The sequence below is a fragment of the Paroedura picta genome, chromosome 3, assembly GCF_049243985.1.
Source record: "Paroedura picta isolate Pp20150507F chromosome 3, Ppicta_v3.0, whole genome shotgun sequence".
Lineage (NCBI taxonomy): Eukaryota > Metazoa > Chordata > Lepidosauria > Squamata > Gekkonidae > Paroedura > Paroedura picta.
Genome location: NC_135371.1, coordinates 118,415,340 through 118,435,942, shown reverse-complemented (window position 1 = coordinate 118,435,942; position 20,603 = coordinate 118,415,340). Strand labels below are relative to the sequence as shown.

The window sequence follows — 20,603 nt, the reverse complement described above, 5'->3', positions numbered from 1 at the left end:
AAGGAGATCTCCTTGTTCAGAGGCAGCAGCAACAGAAAGAGACTTTGACCTTTGTGCCACTTGTAGGGCTTCTAGGGTCATCTGGTGATCTCCAGTGTGCCATGGAATGCTGAACCAAGTGGGCCTCCATGATCCAGCATGGCTGTACTAACGGTTAAATAAACAGCTACTAAACTCCCAGGCTTCATTTGCCTTTCAGTCCTAGAGGAAATGGCTCTCTATTGTCACAGGGTGATGCAAGGGAGGGGTCCCGGTCTTGAAAGAACAACAGTAGTGCAGTGTTAGTTATTTAATGTAAGGCTTTGCTGTTCTTGTCACAAGGTGCTGTAGAGCAGAAGTCTACGCACCATTGCATATACGGACTCAGTAAAACAGTCTCTGAAAGCTCTCCAAACCAACACTGTTGCTTTGGTTTCAACAGAAGTGAAAGTCTGTTCTCAGGAAATTTTTCTACAGTTCAAATCTAATACTTTTCTGTTTCATTTCAGGAGGCTACACTTCCTGATGGATTCTTAGAATCTGGAACTGTGTACCCTCTTGGCACACTTAATTTACATAGTGATTATACTGTTCTCTCTAAATTGCAGTACAAGCATGCACGTGCGCAAACGCATAAATCTTTTTAACAGTCCACTGTCCTAGTAGTTGCTTCACTGTTACAGTCAAAGCCTACAAAAATATTTAACCCAAGAAAAACAAATGCTACTTTCCAAGCATGGATTATAGGCCATTTGCTTGGGCAACAGAGCTTCAGAAAGAGGCAGATTCAGGGGCTTAGAATCTGCAGTGTTTTCAAAAGAAATTGGTAAAAGCTTTGGTTCCTGGGGCTTGATGGGGCAGGTTCTTGGATTCAGAAGTTTTTCTGGGTGGCTTCCAGGAGTACAGGTTTGCCTGGTGGGGTGTGGTTTATGCCTCCTTGCAAGGCATTTGAGAACTGCTTCTTCAGGAAACAGGATGCCAGACTGGTTGGGCAGCTGTTGTCATCCACTGAGTAAATTAGAAGTGTAATTATGATTCACCAGAACTCCAGGAGGTGTTGCAGCGCTTGAGCCAAGCGGAATGTGCAATGAATACCCATAATATTTCACCATGTTCTTTAAACACCATCAGGGAGAGCTTTTTGTCTGTTTTGTTCATATGAGTGAAAAACCTTGCTTTCTTACCCAGCCTTTTCAGGGGTATAGAGAGGTTCTTGCTGTAGATCAGCTTGTGATGGATGCCAAGACTGAAACAAGCAGAAAGGGGTGGGACTGGAATGTGAATACCGAACACATTTTTGTTATGAGGCCATGACTGTGTAGTCCTGATGCCATGACTGAGTTAGTCCTGGTGCTCTTCAGCTATAAATGAGACAACATACTCCTGAAGAGGTTGATGAACTGGTCTAAGCATACTTGGGGTAGTGGTTAAAGAGTGGTGGCCTCTAACCTGGAGAGTTGGTTTTGATTCCCCACTCTTCCTCATTCAGCCAGATGGGTAACCTTGAGCTAGTCAGTCCTTTTAGAGCTGTTCTCACAGAACAGTTCTCTCAGAGCTCTCTCAGCCCCACCTGCTACACGGGGTGTCTGTTGTGGGGAGAGGAAGGGTAAGTGATTGTAAGCCACTGTGACTCCTTTGGGTAGTGAAAAGCGGGATATAAAAATCAACGTTGCTGCTTCTAGTTGCTTTACTTATAGTCGGCTATCAGAAAAGCAGCATCCTAGAGAAGGATTATCCTGTCATTGACCTGATTGAACTTTCCCTGTTGCTTCCCTGAAGACAAGCTGACAGTTGTCAGTCATACAGGGGAGGAGTCATAATTCTGGAATGTGCGAGTAGGCCAGGTAGGAGATTTGTCTCCGCTGCATTTCAGTTCAACCTCTCATTTGTGGCCAAATTGCCTTCTGAAGCTCCCAAGATAGGAAGTGACCTAGATCAGGAAGCAAGCAGGCTTGCATATTCTGAGTGACTCTTCCCATATGTTCCTGGCAGAGAATCAAGGAAGGCAGCGTTATTGACCGGATTCAAGTCATCAATGTTGGGGACATGATCGAATCCATCAACGGGCAGAGCCTCATCGGCTGCCGGCATTATGAGGTTGCCAAAATGCTCAAGGATTTGCCCAAGGGCCGCACTTTTACAATGAAGCTCACCGAGCCCCGGAAGGCTTTTGGTAAGTGGATGCAGCTGACTCTGGTGGTGTGACTGGTTTGCTAGGCAGTATCATGTTTAAACCTCTTTTCTAATGGGGGCCAGCTTCAGGTTGTTTCAGATAGAGTCAATAGTTAACTGTGCTGTTTCTCCCATGCAGTATTTTCAGTGGTTCCAGAGTTCTTTAAAGCAGTGGTCCCCAACCCCTGGTCCAGAGACTGGGACCAGTCCGTTGATCAGTCGGTACCGGGCCACGGCCCCTCCTCGTCCTCCTCCCCGGCTGCTGCCTTGGGGGCTGCCTTGCCACCCTGCCGCTGGCTCACCTTTGGTGCTCTCCGGTGGCCGCCATGGCTGGGGCTCCCCTCAGTGTGGCGCTGCTGCTGCTGGCAGCGCCCCCCAGCAGGTGGCAGGAAGTCAGGGGCGCCGGTGGGAAAGTAAGTGGAGCAGGGGCTCAGGCGGCAACGTCCCTCGGCAAAAGACTACCCCCACCCCCCCCAGGCCTCAGTAAAATTGTTAAGTGTTAACCGGTCCCCCGTGATAAAAAGGTTGAGGACTACTGGTTTAAAGTCTGACTTTGCCCTCAATATTATGCCAAGCCTCCCAAAATTTGGTTACTGTTGAATGGGATTTATTGAGTCAGTTTCCAAATAAAACTCCTAACTTCCAGCCAAAAATGCAGCTTTGTTTGGCAAACCTCTTTCTAAGCCTATTTATCTCAAAACGTTTCTCAAGCTTCGAGTTTCAAAAATTTGAGTCTCAACATTAATTTCCTTCATGAACTTGCTCACTGGTATAGGTAACAGGAATGTGAAATGAAAAAGAAAATCTTAAGTTGCACACATTGCTTGGGATAAGGCATAGCTAGCTGCATTTAACAAAAGAAGTCTCTGAATTTTATGGGCCTTTTCTAAGCAGGTGGATGATTATTTTAAAGGGAGCAATTGTTTAGTATTTGGTCATGTTTACAGCCAGCAAGTTGACTTGATTGTTTCATATGGCTTAACCTCAGTATTGGTCCTCCCCCCTGGTTTTGACAATATGCATTTTTCTGTGGTTTTTATTGACTTTTAAGTATTCTTTATATGTTTTAATATTGAAATTTTACAACATTCACTGCCTTGAGAACAGAGAGATGATTTACATAAATGACCAAACACCTAAGGACAAAGATAGATTCAAGTGGGTAGCTATATTGGTCTGTAGCAGCAGAACGAAGTTTGAATCCAGAGGCACTTTTAGGACCAACAAAGTTTTATTGAAGATACAGGCTTTTGTGTGCAAGCATGCATCTTCATCAGAGATAGATAGATAGATAGATAGATAGATAGATAGATAGATAGATAGATAGATAGATAGATAGATAGATAGATAGATAGATAGATAGATAGGAAGGAAGGAAGGAAGGAAGGAAGGAAGGAAGGAAGGAAGGAAGGAAGGAAGGAAGGAAGGAAGGAAGGAAGGAAGGAAGGAAGGAAGGAAGGAAGGAAGGAAGGAAGGAAGGAAGGGTGCTTTCACATGAAAGCTTATATATTCAATAAACCTTTGTTTGTCTCAAATGAGCCACTCAAAAAGGAACTTTGTTCCACCTGAGAGAAAGTTGACATAGAAAAGTGGTTTCTTCTCCCTTTGTATGTTCAAGTCACAGAGTAAAATATATGCTATATGCAAAACGATAGACATAAGATAAATCAAATCCATAATTAATACAAATATATAGCTAGGTTCTTATGAAGTGTATGAGATGAATTGTTTTATTTACTGCATTTAATGCATCCCAACTTTTTCCCAGTATGGAATTCAAGATGGCATACATAGGGTTCCCCAAAGATCTCCAGTCCAAGTTCCTGACCCAGATTACTGCATCCTGTGCCTTCCAACCATATCCTGGGATTAGATGGACTGAGAGAAGTGCATGTGTTTTTTGGATTCAATAGGCAAACTGCTGGGAATAAAGGTGCTGCTGGCTTTCTATGGATTCGGGGTTCTCATTGGGGTGGGGAGGGCTTGCCCTGTTGAGTATATTGTGTCAGCTGCCTCTGTCCCCCCCTCCCCCATTCTCTGTTTTCTCCTTCTCAGAGCAGGCTCCACTTGCCCCTTGTAGAGGTGTCAAAAACATTGTTACTCTGATCGCTGCCTCCCCCACTCTAATCACTGCCTTCCTTTCCCCCCTCTCTGGGCGATGGGATCCAGTGCTCCCCTTGAAATGTAAAAGCAGGAGCTTTGCTGGCTCCAACAGTCTCACACCCTGCTGACTTCAAAAACTCTCCGGAAAAGGTCGCTTCTGGAGCTCCTGTTGAAAGGGGGGGGGGAGGTCTATTCCTGGGCGTATAAAAACCTGGGTCCGATCTAAGAGCAATGACGCAGTCAATTTTCAAGTGTACGTGTTGCCCTTGGCTGAGCTGTCTGTGCGTCCCTGCTTCCAATAAACCAACTTTCTGGTTAAATGCTGAGTGTTGGTAGTCACTGGACTTGGATATCGAGTAGGGGACCACGACTGCATCTAACTGCTGGGGTCCATGACATATTGCCCACAAATACATACTTAGATTAAAGGTAAAGGTAAAGGTATCCCCTGTGCAAGCACCGGGTCATGCCTGACCCTTGGGGTGACGCCCTCTAGCGTTTTCAAGGCAGACTCAATACGGGGTGGTTTGCCAGTGCCTTCCCCAGTCATTACCGTTTACCCCCAGCAAGCTGGGTACTCATTTTACCGACCTCGGAAGGATGGAAGGCTGAGTCAACCTTGAGCCGGCTGCTGGGATTGAACTCCCAGCCTCATGGGCAGAGCTTTCAGACGGCTGCCTTACCACTCTGCGCCACAAGAGGCTCATATACTTAGATTAAGAATGCACAATTTATGCAATTTGTTTTTTCTTAGCTCTGAATTTGAATTGTATAAGTACAGATGCACCCAGGTGTGTATTTGGGAACGTGCAGGAGGGCAGGATGCTTCCATTGGAAAAGAAGGGAACCAGGCAGATCAACTCCTTTCCTCAGGGATGAATAGATGAGGCATCAGACCAAAAGTGTGCTGAATGCAGAATCTAGCTTCCTGAACACGATCAGATTTTCCATGATTGGGGATGGGGTGAGAGTGCCAGAGCCAGGATAAGTTGTGTGAAATAGTTTTAAAAAGCAGAATAAATTATGTGTGGTAAGAGGAGCAGTTCAGGTTACTCAGTATCATTTATACAGTTAGTTTTTTTTCTCAGCCCAGAATTTGGAATGCATCAGTACAGATTTGTTTTTTGCATGCCACTCTGACAAGCAGTTAGACTTGTCTGTTGTGTTATGAACTGGCCAGTAGAGGCTGCTGCATCTCATCAGAAACTACCTGTAACAAGACAGGAGTAGACAAACTTTGCAGAGGGTTCTTTTGCTAGTTTAGTTATGGCAAAATGCACACGTAGGTGGCTGCAGTTAGCATTATGTTTCTATCTTTTTAATGTGCACAGTGAAGACATAAGCTGCAGCTAGGGGTAAATAGCACTGGGTATATACTTTATTATATACTAGTATTTAAGCCCGCTGTAAAATAAATACAGCGGGCGCTAGGCATGGGGGGCTCCCTTGGCCGGCGGCCTGATGCGCCTGCCAATTGGTCCCTCCAGTAGTCCGTCCAGAGGAAGGGGCCAATCAGCACCCTTCCTCATCACGGATACATCCCGCCTCCCAAGCCCTTACCCTTTTATTTAGTCCGCGGCGCCCATGGCGCCGCGGGCTGTGTTAAAATAATTTAGGTAAAGGTATCCCCTGTGCAAGCACCAGGTCATGTCTGACCCTTGGGGTGATGCCCTCTAGCGTTTTCAAGGCAGACTCAATACGGGGTGGTTTGCCAGTGCCTTCCCCAGTCATTACCGTTTACCCCCCAGCAAGCTGGGTACTCATTTTACCGACCTCGGAAGGATGGAAGGCTGAGTCAACCTTGAGCCGGCTGTTGGGATTGAACTCCCAGCCTCATGGGCAGAGCTTTCAGACTGCATGTCTGCTGCCTTACCACTCTGTGCCACAAGAGGCTCTTAATATATGCTTTATTATATTGCTAAAGTCAGAAGTATGGTATCTTTTGAGTTGGGCTCTGATTGAGGTTGGGCTTCATATTTCTTGTCTTTCCTGAATATTAAACAAGCCTTGCATTTGAGAACTCACTGACACTTGTGGATAGCAGCTCAGTAGGAAAGGCAGTCTATAATAAATAAATTAGTTGATATTTTAAAGATTCTAATAGGAGCCTATGAGCTCCACAGATAAAAATAGGGAACTGCATATGTATAATTGTCACCATACTGTTTGCAAGGTAGCAGAGGGAGTTTTCACATGTGACAATAAAAGTGCTGTTTGCATTTACCACTTCTGCCATGCAGAATAGACATAGACAGCCCAAACCTGAGAGCCACTCCACCACACTGGAGTCCATGGCAACCTTCTCATGACTCTCCAATCAGGCAGTACTAGCTGATGATGTCCATGTGAGGGGTGCACACACGAGCATTTATTCACTGTCTACTGATTTGGCCAGTGTGCCTTGACATCACCCCTCCCCCCCAGTACACAGCCAGCCAGTGGACAGGAAAGAAACAGCACAGCCCCAACCAACAGCACAGCCCCAACCAAGGCATGTGAGAGGAGCAACCCTATTCTAGCCCATAGAACAGCCGTTCTCAACTTTTTTACCATTGAGAAACCCCTGAAGCATTCTTCAGGCTTTGAGAAATCCCAGAAATGGTGTTATCATGCAGAATATGGTTTGGAAGCATAGCTGTGTACATGCTCACCTGGGGCCCCTCCCCTCCCCACCCCTTCCTGGCCGTTTTGGGAGGGGATATAGGGCTGGGTGAATGGGGTTGCCAACTCCCCCTGTCTCACATGGCACATCTGGCTTTGTGCTTTGCTCTCTGGGAATCACAAGGAGAGAGGCTGAGCGGACCCTAGCACAGCATGTATACAACAGAGGCAGACTTGCTGGACAGAAGGATGTTCCAGGCTGGATGCTTCCTGAAGCTGGGCTAGAACTGGCAGGAACTATGCCAGCCTTGCTCCCTTTTGAATCACCAACTGAATGGACTCGTGCATGGTGGTGGCAAACCCCACTGGTTGTGACCACATCCATGCCTGTGGAATCCTTGCAGAGTCTCTGGTTGCATATCCATGGGAGGGGCTCTGATTGCCAGGGACAACCCCCCTTCAAGGTGCATGTGACACTTATTGATCCTGTGAGGAAGTGTTCCACCACGGCAGCTGTTCCATCTGCTGCTGCTGCAGCAGACCTTCAAGGGACTGGGTCCCATGATTGTTTGGCTAGCTGATCCACGGAGCACAGAGGACAGGTGCCAGGCACCCCAAACCCCAGTTTAGTTGCCCCTTCAGGTTGAGCTTCTGGAGATGGGATGCCACTTTGAGTTCTGAACTAGCTGTATGACACAGACTTTGCTGTTCCTTTGAGCATTAGTGCTAAGTGCCCTCTATGCCTCTCTCACCCCCAAAGTACAGTGCAACATATTCTAAGGGTGTGCAGCAGAGACCACTGAGGCAGAGTCCCATGCCACATGCTGTAGCTATTCATTTATCATGTGGTGGTGGTGGTGGTGGGGGTGTAGTATATAGCCAAGAGATCCAAGGTTGTCTGGCAGACAGAGGTGGTTTACCATTGCCTGCCTCCAGGTCGTGCCCCCTAGTGTTCCTTGGGGAAACTCCATCCAAATACTAGCCAGGGTCGGCCCTGCTTAGCTTCCAAGGACTGTTGGGATCAAGATTGCTATGGGGCGTCCTGGAAGGGGTTTATGCAGTGCAGGGGAGGGAACACACTGTGGCTGGGATAAAGGGCCTGGCTGCTGCTGGGAAGGGGATGATTGGTTGTGCGTTATGGGGGGAGACTGTGTTGGGGGGCTTGGCTTTTCCCATTGTACGGGGAACCTATGAGCTATACCGTGGTTTTTGATGGAGTGAATTTAACCAGTTTGGGGAGGGGGGCATTCCTGGGCTGGGGCAGCCGACTGACTGCTGCCACATCTCTAGGTCCGCCTCTTTCCCCACCAGCACAGAGGCACCAGCATTGCTTCATGCCCTTGCCACACTGACAGATGTTGGGAGCATTCTGCTTGGTGTATCTTGGAGATACACTGAGGCATGTTCTTTACTCTCTGTGCTTCCCCACCCCACAGTGTGCTGTGAGGGTACATCTCAATTTTTTTTTAAAGCATTCTGTTTTCTTTACTGTCAATATTCCTACTGCCCATCAGTGAGACTTGGGTGCTGTGAAAAGGCCTTGAGATGCAGCCAGGTTGTGGCTCACACGCAGGGCAGTTTGAAGCTGTGCCACAGCAGCCTCCTCTCACCAGCAGAGGTCAGAGTGGCACTAGCTAGCAAGAGCTCAGCTCTCCCAGGTCAAATCCCCATTGAAGGGAAAATGCTTCCAGACACACGTTGGGACCTGTTCAGCAGGCTTTCAGGTGAGGCCATGGATCCAGTCAGGAAAGGTTTCTCTCCCAAGGATCCTTGGAGGCCTTAAGGGGAAGGATCCTGTATTTTGTTGGCATACGAAGGGATTTCTGGCAGTTGGGAGGGAGGAAGGATGTGAAAGTAATATACAGATGCCTAGAGGAGTGCTGAGGAAGGGAGATACATGGAGCACAACTGGTGCCAGACTGCCCGGCCCTCAGGAGACGTGCTGGAAGTTCTGTATTGAGAACATGTGCTGAGTTTGGCTTGACTCTTCTCCTGAAATGATGACTAGGCTAGAGCCAGCACCTCCATCCTGGACAGCCTCCAACTCCTTTTTAATCACAACCGGGTACTGTCATTGTATTTCTTGGTCTCTGGAGCATTAGGCCGGTGGTCATGCAGGATGTCTTCAAGCCCTGTTACTAAGCATCTTCCAGGGCCTTTGGTGTTCTCTTTAGCCGAGAGAGGTTTGTCTCAGGATTGCAACGCTGGGTGATCATCCAATAAGCACGTAAATTCTGGCTTCCTCATGTACCTGCTATGCATGATGCGTCTTCCTCCTTCTCGGAATAAGCCCCAAGAATTACAGTACCCAAAGACATTACATTCCTTGCTCTTTGCGCCACCATATCCATCATTTCATCCTGCAGATTCCTCCTTCTCTCCCCCTTGAGTGACTCACTGGACAGTTCTGGGAAGGAAGATGATTTTCCCCCTTTCCAAGTTATTTTCTCCTTGGCGGCAGCTGCTGTGCACGGGTCCGTGCTTCGTTCCCCTCTTTCATCTGCACTGCTGGATTAATATTCATGCTTTGGGAATGGCTATGCTAAATCCCAGCAATACTTGAGTGTTGATGTTTCTGGCCTTGGCTTGGCTGACTGTCCTAGAGGGAGCTAAACTGAGAACGTTTCCTGTAGGATTGCTGCCTATGGAATAAAGTATGTTGTTGCTGTCTGTGTTCACACATCCACATACGATTAGTAATTCTGGGCCATAAACTCCTTGAGTCATATATATTCTCTGGCACTGTCAAGGTAACTCAGTAATACAGTAGGCACTAGTAGAATTTTGTACCCAAGTATATATCTGATATATTGTACATTTTTCTCAGGCCTTCTGAAATCTGCCTGTTTCAATTTGGTAATGTTTTTGTGTAATCGGATTTTAAGAATAAGCTGTTGGCAAGCATGTTGCTTCAAAATAAAATGATGGGATTGGGAAGAGAAGCAGAAACCATACGACCACCCGCTTGGGGCCGTACAGAGAAGGAATTTATTATTTACTTTATTATTTTATTGTAAACTGCTCCTCACCACAAGCAGGCTCAGGGCAGTTTACATCAATAGATAAAAATGTTCATAAGCAGGTTAAAAACATCCTAAACATTTTTAAATTCCCAAACTAAAAACCCTACCCCCCACTGACCCCAGCCGTCTTTAGTGTGGCCTGCAGAAATTGGCTATAGGCCAGATGTGTATGCCCAGCCTAAGAGAAGGGAGGTGGGAGAACCTGAGAAGAAAGGAAGGGGGGCAGAGATGCTATGGGATATCAGTGATGATGAGCTTGCCTGTTGGCTAAGGCTTTAGTCTAAAGGGATAATAGCTTGAGCTTTTCCATCTCAATGTGTGTTGCAATGGGATCTGTTCTGCCCTCCCGTTCCCCGATCCTGCATCCTTCCAAGAAATCCTCAAGTATTCGTTTCATGTTTGATACATGCGTCTTCACTGTCTCCCCTCACGGCTGCCAGGTTCCATCCTTCAAGTCTAGCTTGCTGCATCGGACACGATTTAAACAGGGAGCCTCAGACTGGGAGCAATGGAAGAATCGTTTCGAGCAGCTGCCACAGGACTTTTAGGAGAAGTCATGCATTGGCTTGCTTTGCTGGTTTGGACAAAGACAAAGCAGCCATTGCCATCTTGTAATAAACATGCATCGATGGATGTCACTGCCAGGACTGCCCTTGTTGTTTTAGACTGATGATTAGGTGACAGAGTTTCAGTCTTTTGTTGTGGAGTTGGAGACTAGGGGATCTACCCTAATTCTAGTTGCATTCTGGATAGCATTTTCCTTCCTTATTCCTTTTCTCGTATCCTTATAAGGTTGTTCAATGCATGGCCTGCAGGTGCCTCTGTTCTTCCCTTCCATTTACTTGTTTCCTTGGGGCTCCATATTCCTCAGCAAGCCAAAGCTCTTCTGTTAAGGTGATGAAAAAATTATTAGCTGTTAGATGCCACATCTAGAGGCAGGGGCCAACCAAGCTTTGTTGCCCAGTTAGAAGGATCATACTGTTCCTTGGAATGTCCTATCTTGGAGCTATGGGGACAGAGACAGGAAATCTAATAAGAACAGGGCCTGAAACATCTGGGGCTACTACCTAACTTTGGGCCAAATGCATGTCCCTGCCAGATGAGACAGAACAACCAGATATTTTATTTGTACTGCTTCAGGCTATGAATTCTTAGCTCTGCCGTGGGGAGCTATAAGCAGACTGTGAGCAACTGCTGAGGCCCATTAAGGGTCTTTATGTAACTGTGGGATGCTGGCTGCAAGAGGGAGTCAAATTGGACTTGGGCAAAGGTTCTCCCCCCCCCCCCCCATTATATTGGCTAGAAACTGTTTATTTAAAAGTTACTGCTTAGGGCTGCCTCTGGATGCCCAGAATGGGCCTTGTCCTCCTGTACTAAGGCTGGCCATGTCAGAGCAATATTAGGAATGCATCCAGAGCAGAAGCCACTGGCTGCGGAAGGAAGCTGCAGCTCTATGAGCTCTTCTCTCTAGTTATGAGTGTTTGAAGAAAATTGAGAGTGATTGAGCTGAGAATGAGGAGTTCCATCCAAATTTAGAATCATGCTACCTGTCTGGCTGATATAATTTCTTGAGTGACATAAAATAACATCTCTTATATAGGCTATCATAATTTTTTGTGGAAAACCTCAGTTGTAGACTTGCTTCAAATAGGCACACGAGAGGTATGATAAATAGTTCTATCCGGATAGTTCCTCTTGAACTGTCTGTAGCTGCCTCTTCTGGAATTTCTGTTTACATATTTCTTGCATCTGAAGATTCTGTCTTGGAAATATGTCTTTCAGAGGTCTTTTCACACTATACTAGCTTTGATAATGAGTACTCTTTTCCCACTCAGAAAGTTATTATAACTTTTATGAAAGGAACTATGGGCACACCTACACCCCCCTCCCCCAGTTAAAACGCCTGTTCCAGTCTAAACTTGTATTTAGCTTCCATTAAGTTGAGACTTTCCACGATAGCTTCTTTGTCCCTCCTTGAATTCAGAAACATGTAATGGCAGGGGTATGAATATCTACATCACAAGCCAGTAAGCTAATATATCTTAAAAGAACTCGGAAAAGTAGTTACTCCTCACTCCACCTACATTCCTAGAATACTGTGTTCTTCCAGTTTCATTATGGGGCTTAACTTGAACAAATATGAAGTGTCACCAGTTTCCTAGGACAGGAATGTTTGTGGGAGAGGGGGGTATGGGTTCATTCAGTTGACTGTGTACCACAAGACTTGGCAGTATTTTGCTTCTAAGCACAATATTGTGGATAATGGACTGAGATCAGGTCTAAGAAGGTAATTCTTACAATGTAAGTATCCCAGCCACCTCCCCTCTACCCTTTCATAAGCTGATGGGAAAGACAGGTACTTCCTGTTGATGGCCAGATGAGTACCTCTGTCTTCATATACTTCCTGCCGGTTCTCTTCTGTACTCCAGAGACTGTATATTGTGTTTGACATGTAGTTCCAAAGACGATTTGCATTAAGATGCCAGCTGAGAGTTCCCCATGGCAATTCAATTTAGAAGTACGGCACGGGCCCAATTCTGGTCAAGCTCATGGTATGGTGGAAGAGGGGCTCTCACCCCCCACATCATTTCCTAAATGACCCAAGGGAAATGTTATCTGCCCTGTCAGGGGGCTGCATTTGCAAGCATTCAGTGCATGTGGAGCCCTTCCAGCAGGGCAAACAATGCCTCTAGGGCCAATTTTGGGTTGCAGGGGGAAGGAAGGTCCTTTCCCCCTGTGCCCCCCAATACAAATCTAAATTGAGTTCCACAGGAAATGCTCTGCAGCAAGTCCTATGATGATCACGTGTAAATTGTAATGTGTAGTTCGGTCCTAGATTTATGGGTTTGTTCATGAATGCAAGCAGACAGTTTCTCTTGAAGAAACTTGGCTACGGTCAAAAGGCTGTTTTTTTCCTCTAAGGAAAATTTTGAAGCAACCTAAGTAAAGCATTGCTGTTTTAAAAGGACACATGAAAGGCAAAGATCTCCCCCCCCTCCCTGGCTTATGAAAAAAAATCCAGCTATAAATGATAGTAACAAAATTGCCTTTTAAGACTTCCCTCTCCTCATCCAAACAACTGAAAATTCCTCCATCATTTCCAACACAGGAAGTTAAGAGGCCCGCTTGCTCAACAAACAGGTTGTTGAAACAAAGCTCCGAATGTACATTTGTAATCCAGTTCTCCATTTAGAAGATGATTCAAGCAGCTTCTTCAGCGGGATTGATTGGCCAACTTCTAGAAATGAAATATCACTCCCTCCTAAACTCTCACTGTTAGGGACAACAGCAACCCTAATCACCATCTTATGCAAAGTTAGCTCATTCTGCACCCACAAAAATGAAGTGGAAAGAGAGAAATAGAAATGCTGAGTGAGAATATCTTTTGTTTACTGAACAATCACAACCTCATCCTTAACCAGTCTTGTTTCAAAGAATTGCCCGTTCTTGCAGAACTATGTCCAAATGTTGACTCTCAGCTCATCCCATCGGAACAACTTACAAATAAAATCCCCTCTGTGCCTAGTTGGGGACTAGCCTAGCAGCACCACTTGGTTTAAGCCCATTGCTGCATGCTTCCTGGCAAAGGGCTTGCCTACACATGCTTAATTCGCATTATATAACTGAGGTGTCATCTGATGGCTGACAGTTGTGAACAAGCCACTGCAAATCTGCTGTCGTTGGTAGAAGTTATTGTTTTATAATGTCACCTCCAGTTAACTGGTTTTCCATGAAGTGTGTTCACACACACAGTAGAAAATCAGGGAAGATACATACGTGTGTGAACACCATCTAAGTCACTGTGAAAGAAACAAATTATGAATGTTATAGAAATGTACAGTACAATAAAGCTTCTCATTAGGCAGCTTCAAAACATTCAGCAAAGCATGTGCAAACTCTGTATTCTGCATAGAAGGCTTTAATTGGACCTTTAAGGATGGGCTCCCACAATCACTTTGATTCACACAAACCAACTCTTCCAGTTTAGCGTCTTAGTTCAGCTTTCATTCTAGAATATGGATCCAACAAATTGTCTGACCACATTCCCTACCAGATATCCTTTCTGACCCCAGTAAAGTTGATTTTAGGAGATGCAGGACCAACGTAGACAAACAACTACCTGGTTTATGGAGCTGCAGTGAAGAAGGGCAAGGAGCAAAAACAACTTCTGCAAGGCAAGGAACAAAAACAGAGATTTAGCTCTACTGATGGAAGTGGGGCAATTTGGACATTTTCCCCTTTCTTAGTGCAGCTGTTGATCCACATGGCTGTGGGGTGTGCATTTAGAATCACAGAATCATAGAGTTGGAAGGGGCCATACAGGCCATTTAGTCCAACCCCCTGCTCAACGCAGGGTCAGTCCAAAGCATCCTAAAGCAAAATTGATCCTAAATTTATCCAAAGCATCCTAAAGCAAAAATTTGGATCTACCCGAATCGAAATATACTAAAAAAAAACAAAAAAACCTTGTTAGTATTTTTCAGGTATTTTTTCAGCATCCCAAATGTATCCGGGTTTCTTCAGGAAAACTGGAAACATCCCAAGAAAATCCTAGAAATTTTCAGGAATTACCAGTGGTTCCGAAAAAAGCAAAAGGCAGGAGCTGTTAATGCGGCTGTTGAAGACAGCCCCCACTGGCTCCACTTGGCATGGGATGGCTTCTTGGGCTGGGAGAGAAGTCAACCGAGAATCTGCCTCAGCTGGAGCTGCCTCCTGGGTGAGCTGCAAGAGAGGATCGGTTGGTTGGCAGGAGCTGAGAGCTCCACTCTGCCTCGACTGGGGCAGGCTCGAGAAGCCAGCTCAGGATCATTCTGGGGCAGTGGGAGCTGAAAGCTCCATGTCATCTTGGCTGGAACTCTGGGTTCTCTTTCAGCCCAGTTAGATTGGGCTCCAAGACAAGTCAGCCTAGGATCAGCTGTGCCTGCAAAAAAAAAAAAATCTGAAAAAATTGGATCCAAAGCTCACACAAGTAAATCAAGGATTCTACAGGAAATCTGAATTTTTTTCATTTAATTTTATCCAAACTGAGGGAAAGACTGCACACCTCTAGCTGTGTCCACACAGGCCCCACAAATCCAGCAGTTTTTCAGGGTTGGAAGGGGCTGCTGATAGAGAATGGAATGTGGCAAAAATCCATAGTCCTTCTACAGGTAGATCATAGACTCCATCTCTACGTGTGTTCAGATTATGAACCAACACCGATCTAGCAGTCTTGATTTATAGACTGGTCTGAACAACCACTTGCAAATAGAGATGCCATGTGGCTTCCTTATATACAAGGTAATGGAGAAAAAATTATATGAATCTATCCCACAAGTATGTTACAACAATAATTTGCTTTGATGTATAGTAGTGATTATAACTGTGTTGTACTTGTAATAATATTTATGAATAACATTAGATGCTACATAAGCAATGACTTGGCATGGTCATCCAAACACTCTGCGAAGCTAGCGTTTTGTGTCCAGTGATAATAGCCTTAGAAAATGTGAAACAGGAAACATCTTTTTCATAGAAAGCCTGCTTATATGACTGTGGAACATTGTTAGAGCATGTGCTTTGCATGCAGAAGGGTTTGGTGCTTGAAATCTTCAGATGAAAATAGATCTGGTTGCAAAATATCTCTGTAGTTGACACCCTGGAAGTCTGATACCAGAGCAGGCAGTGCTGAGCTAGCTGATCTAGTGGTCTGACTTTTTAATTAAGTAGCTACTTGATTAAGAGAACACCCAACGTCTAGTGTAATTTCTACTGCTACTTTAAAGTGCTAAAGCTAATCCAGTGGGATTAGCAAGGGCTCTCTCTGCTTACAGATTCCCCAGAGGTCAGAAACTGTTTAAAAAGCAGCATGATGTGAGCCACTGTGAAGGGACAATCCAAATGTACCCCAAGACAGATTGTTGCAGCTGTATGTCGAAAGGCTTCCTCAGCCAACCAGCTTTTGGAAAGCGGTGTAACCAGGAAGACGGGCCTTTGTCTTATGTAAATTGCAGAACCATGTAAGGGTGAGGCAATTAGGATGTTGTGGGCAATCTTTCCTCACCTGGCATACTGATTACAAGGAAGCGAGCAAAGAAAACTTCCTCATGCTCCTTCAGATTAGTGATACAAAGAAAATAACTGAAAGGGGAAAGGATTTACCATTCTGGATCCTAAAATTAGACAAGGAATCTGCATGACAAGGAGTTTATGCGGGCCCCTTTAAAATTTAAAAGCCTTTTGTAAGCCATGGCATGAATGAGCCCTGAAAGTGTTTAAAGTCTCTTTCAATAGCTTATCCAAGCCCCAAGTTCACCCCGAAGGTGTTTAAAGGGACTAAAACCTAATACCCTTCAACTTCAACCATCCAGCAATCCCAAAAATCCTGAACATTTTGGGGATTTTTCAGAGCCATTTCAGATAGTTGGAAAATATCAAAATCTTTTACTGAAATAATACCTTAAAAATAAAAATAAGGCTTGGATTAGCCAAATGCACACCCCTACTGGGAACTTTACAGGCTGCAGAAGCTCTGACCTCTTTGTAGGCCATGTTTCTCATTTTGTATCGTCAGCAGCTGCAATTCCATTTACCAAAGGGAAAACACTGCTAAATACTAGCTTTCCTCTCCTTGGGGGCTGTAATCAGTAGTGTAGCTGGAATTAAAATGCCCCAAGAGCCACCTAAACACAGAAGTCTCAACACAGTATACTATTTAGGGAAAAGATGCTTCCTGGGAACACACTGATAAGAACAGTGGAAAGAAGAGCTGTATAGGCAGGAGAGGTGGATAGCTGTTTTCTGAGATGAAAGTGGGCCTGGTGTGTGCCGGAACCAGAAGCATTGTGGTTTGAGTCAAATAAAGTTCTGTACCTGTTAGGAGTCCTGCTTCCTGTTAGATTCTCTGTCATTGCTTCTGTGTTACTTTGCCGTTCCCTCCCACTGGAAGTATTCTCCAAACATTACTAACAGGATTTCTCCTCTTTAGCTCTTTTCCTTAGATGGGCGTGCAGTAGAATGTCTTGTACTCCTTTCCCTAAATATCATCCCTGATTCTGCTGCTATTCCCCTGCCTCCATTATGCACTTGTGCTCTAAAAGTATCTCCCCGAATTCTCTTCTGTTATTACCCACTTCAGACCCACATGATTAAAATTAAAAGTGTTTGTGTTTGCCAGCTAGTAGTGCTTCACAGACGTGGGGTAGCGGTGTAATTCCTGCAGCTGAAGCCTGTATATTGGTACAAGATTGGTAGTCATGGAGAGCTAATGTAGGAGAGCTCAGGCTGGTTCCTGAGCAAGGGGCTACCAGCATGTATGTTGAACAAGAATTCACTAGATTTCTCTTCTCTCCCCCCCCCTCCCCAGATATGATCAGTCAGAGGTCTGCAGGAGCCAAACACAGTGGGAGCGCTCAGCTTGGCACAGGAAGGGGCACTCTGCGGCTTCGGGCCAAGGGACCAGCCACTGTTGAAGAACAGGTGAGTGACTCCCCTGAACCCAGCAGGGCCTGCAGAGAAGCAGCCCTGTGAGGAACTTGTAGTTCTGTCTCATTCCAAGAATGGGTCAACCTTTTCTCAGCCCTTCCCATGATTTGGTTCAAGTGTAATGGCAAAGCTGTGCAAAAGACCCTGAGAGAAGCCTCTGATGAGCATGTTCCCTCCCTCTTCCTCCTCTGTGTCTTCCTGATTTGTGATAGACTAGTGTTTGCTGTGAATCTGTCCCACTAGTAGTAGAAACTTACTCCATCACAACAGAAGGTCTTCTGCCAGAGAGAGGTTCTGCTGCTGCTGCTGCTACTAGAACAGATTTGTAGGGTCCAGCCCTATAGGTGGCACTCGTTTTGTAAACAAGAATCATAAACCACGGAGGAGGAAGTATACAGGACTTAGTCTTGTTGCTGTGGCACCAAACTATAGCATAGGCACTGTTTTTGAAGCGGCAGCATCCTGAATGGTTCTCAGCTTACCAGTCCTGGGCTTTCCACCATTTTGTTCCTCTCCACTTACATTGCAACCATGTTCCCCTTTATCATCACACATGGTCTTGTCTTATCATGGAGGATCAGTAGATACTAGAAAAATACATCCTGCAGTCACTCAGTTCAGAGGTGAGAGACAAGCCACTGTGAGCCAGGTGCCATTGAGAGCTCGTGTCCTGATATTTGGTTAATGCTGCTGAAGAAAGTTATGAAATAGGTTTTGTTATACCGGAATCCTGTTCAGCATGCATTATAGAAAATTTCTCCTTTGGCTTTCAAGGACTGGATAATAAAGAGGACTTAGAATTTTTGATGTACATATTATTGTATTATTGCATTCATCTATGCGCACACAAAGTATTTTCTTGCTGTTATCTTGTCTATTCCTGAGGATAGCCAAGTTGCCAGAGGAAGGGGGTTAAGTTTTCAGCTTCCTTTCACTATCATGTCCACACAACAGTAATTGTCCTGTTCCTTTTCACAGCCATCTGCATTTGAAGAGAAAGCCATTGAGAAGGTTGATGATCTTCTGGAAAGTTACATGGGCATCCGTGACACAGAGCTGGGTGAGGTCCCTCCTTCCTTCTACCAGTCTGAATAGTAAACAGGGTTTTTTTTAAGTGAATTTTTTTAAATTGGATGATCAGTCAGCAGCATCACATTGTGCTGTAGGCCCTCCCCAGTATATATATCTGAGGAATGGGAGTGATGAGGAGCCTCTTATAAAGCGGCCACGAGGTGCTCCCTCCCTCTTTACCTTCAGGCTAGTGTCTGTTCAGGCTACTGGTTGCGAGAATCAAGGCTCACATCTTTCCTTCCTCCTTCTTCCTGCATAGCTGCTACCATGGTGGAGCTGGGCAAGGACAAGCAGAATCCGGACGAATTTGCCGAGGCACTGGACGAGCAGCTGGGTGACTTTGCCTTCCCGGACGAGTTTGTCTTTGATGTCTGGGGAGCTATTGGGGACGCCAAGGTCGGGCGCTACTAGGACTCTGCGCTCTGTCGGACCCTGCGGGCAGGACCATTGGGCAGGCCTGCTGGTGGGCCTGGCATGACACTGTGCCCTCCTCTTGATGCTAGGCCACTTTTTTCCTCTCTGTAGGGGCCGGAGCCAGGGCTACAGGGGCCGTAGAGCAATAAGTAACCTGCCTCAGTGACAGGAGGGTAATGTGAAGTGGGGCCGGAAAAACTGTCATTGTTGCTGCTGCTTCCCACCTCTCTGAGCGTGGAGACTCCTCCCTCAGACGCAGTCTCCAAGGAGGACGTCTCGCCAGTTTCCTTGCCTGATTCAAGCACTGTTCTGAGGCCCATGCTGGCTCCCGAGCCTGTCCTTGTGTGTGAGAGAAGACGACAGCATGCTGGATTCAAACCTAAGAGGGTGACGCATTGGCCTTGGCATTCTGATGTACCTGGGGGTGTCCAGCAGACACTGCAGTGGAGATGGGTCGGTGAGGGATGGGCAATGTTAGCTGTTCACAGCCCCAAATGCTCCTAGCTGTACATATCCATTATAGCCAATCAAGGCCTAAGAGCGCATGCTCTCTCTCTTTCTTTTCTGGAATTCACATCCTCTCTGCCTTGACTCCATTTTGGTACGAGATACATGTTGCTGTGTCCTTTCTCTTGCAGTAGGCTTATTCCACAAAGGCACTTTGTTGCATACTCACAGGAACACTCAAAGCCTTTTTCGAGTGCCCTGCTTGGTTAGTATCCTTTTGCTCCTTGCATCTTGCTTATAGGCCTTAAGCTAGGGGAGACATTCTGTGGTTCTCCAAGTTAAAACAGTTATAAAGGAAAGCTGGAGGAGAGGACCTATTGTCTGTCTTATTTTCTATAGATGTCCTTCCATTGTGCAAAAAGAAAAGAAAAATCTGTGGGACTGGGTGCCAGTTGTGTCCCAGAAGTCCCAGGTTATTATTCTTAAGGTGCTTCTTATCAGCACTTGGAGCCCCCCCCCCCCCAAGACCAGCAGCAGGTCCCCTCACTGTTCTCAGTTCGGGCACATCCTTGTCCATATCTGTCTTGACTAATCTGTTCATTTTTATTATACTGACCTACCTCCCAGAGTGGCCCAGTTAGTGTCTCCCAATATTAAATTATTTATCTCTCAGTGACATACACTCCTAACATGTTGATCCTCTGGCCAGTGTTAGTCCAGGCCTGTCGCTTGGCCTGTGTCTTGATTGACTCAGGAGCTGAGAAGGTCCCCTCACAATTCCAGCTCATCTACTGTATCTTTAAAACACTAACCCCAGATAGGATATGGAGCCTCGTTGCCCTCTGGACCACACCTCGAGTTCAGAGAGGGCAAGGTTTCCACCAAGCCCTACCTACCTGTGTCCTGGCACTGAAAGTTTCTGGGTGGACTAGGCCCCATGTTCTCCTTGGGCATATTTTTGTATTCTATGTGTAAAGCATCTTTAAGATAAAATATATTGACACTAGTACTCTCTGTGTGTGTTCTTGTATGAGAAGAGTGTGAGGAACTTCTGCTATTACCTTTCTACGCTGAAAACTATTGGACCTGGAGAGGAAAAGGCTGCTGAAAATGGAAGCTTGTGGGGCTGGATCAGTATATGCCATGGGGTAGAGATGGATAAACAAGATGATTCCTAGGCTGCTTTTGAGGAAGTGTAGTAAAAGTGTATTAGAGTCTGTCTCTTTGAGATGCCACATAGATGCCACAGTAGACAGCCCTGAACAGAGCCCAAGGTAAAATTATTGCAGTCTGCTTGGTCACAGCGTGTTGTGGTTCCTCTGAAGCCTT

At 45.8% G+C, this 20,603-nt stretch overlaps 1 protein-coding gene across 3 annotated transcripts in view; it reads left to right on the top strand.

Annotated features, from left to right (window-relative positions):
• GIPC1 (GIPC PDZ domain containing family member 1) overlaps positions 1 to 20,280 on the top strand; it is a 29,863-nt gene extending 9,583 nt beyond the window's left edge. For all 3 annotated transcript variants that reach the window (XM_077327377.1, XM_077327380.1, XM_077327379.1), the window contains exons 4-7: positions 1,972 to 2,152; positions 17,224 to 17,336; positions 18,321 to 18,402; positions 18,673 to 20,280. In XM_077327377.1, coding sequence (XP_077183492.1) covers positions 1,972 to 2,152; positions 17,224 to 17,336; positions 18,321 to 18,402; positions 18,673 to 18,824 — 528 coding nt within the window. In that variant the 3' untranslated portion in view covers positions 18,825 to 20,280. The remainder of the gene's footprint in view (positions 1 to 1,971; positions 2,153 to 17,223; positions 17,337 to 18,320; positions 18,403 to 18,672) is intronic.
• The last annotated feature ends 323 nt before the right edge of the window (positions 20,281 to 20,603 follow it).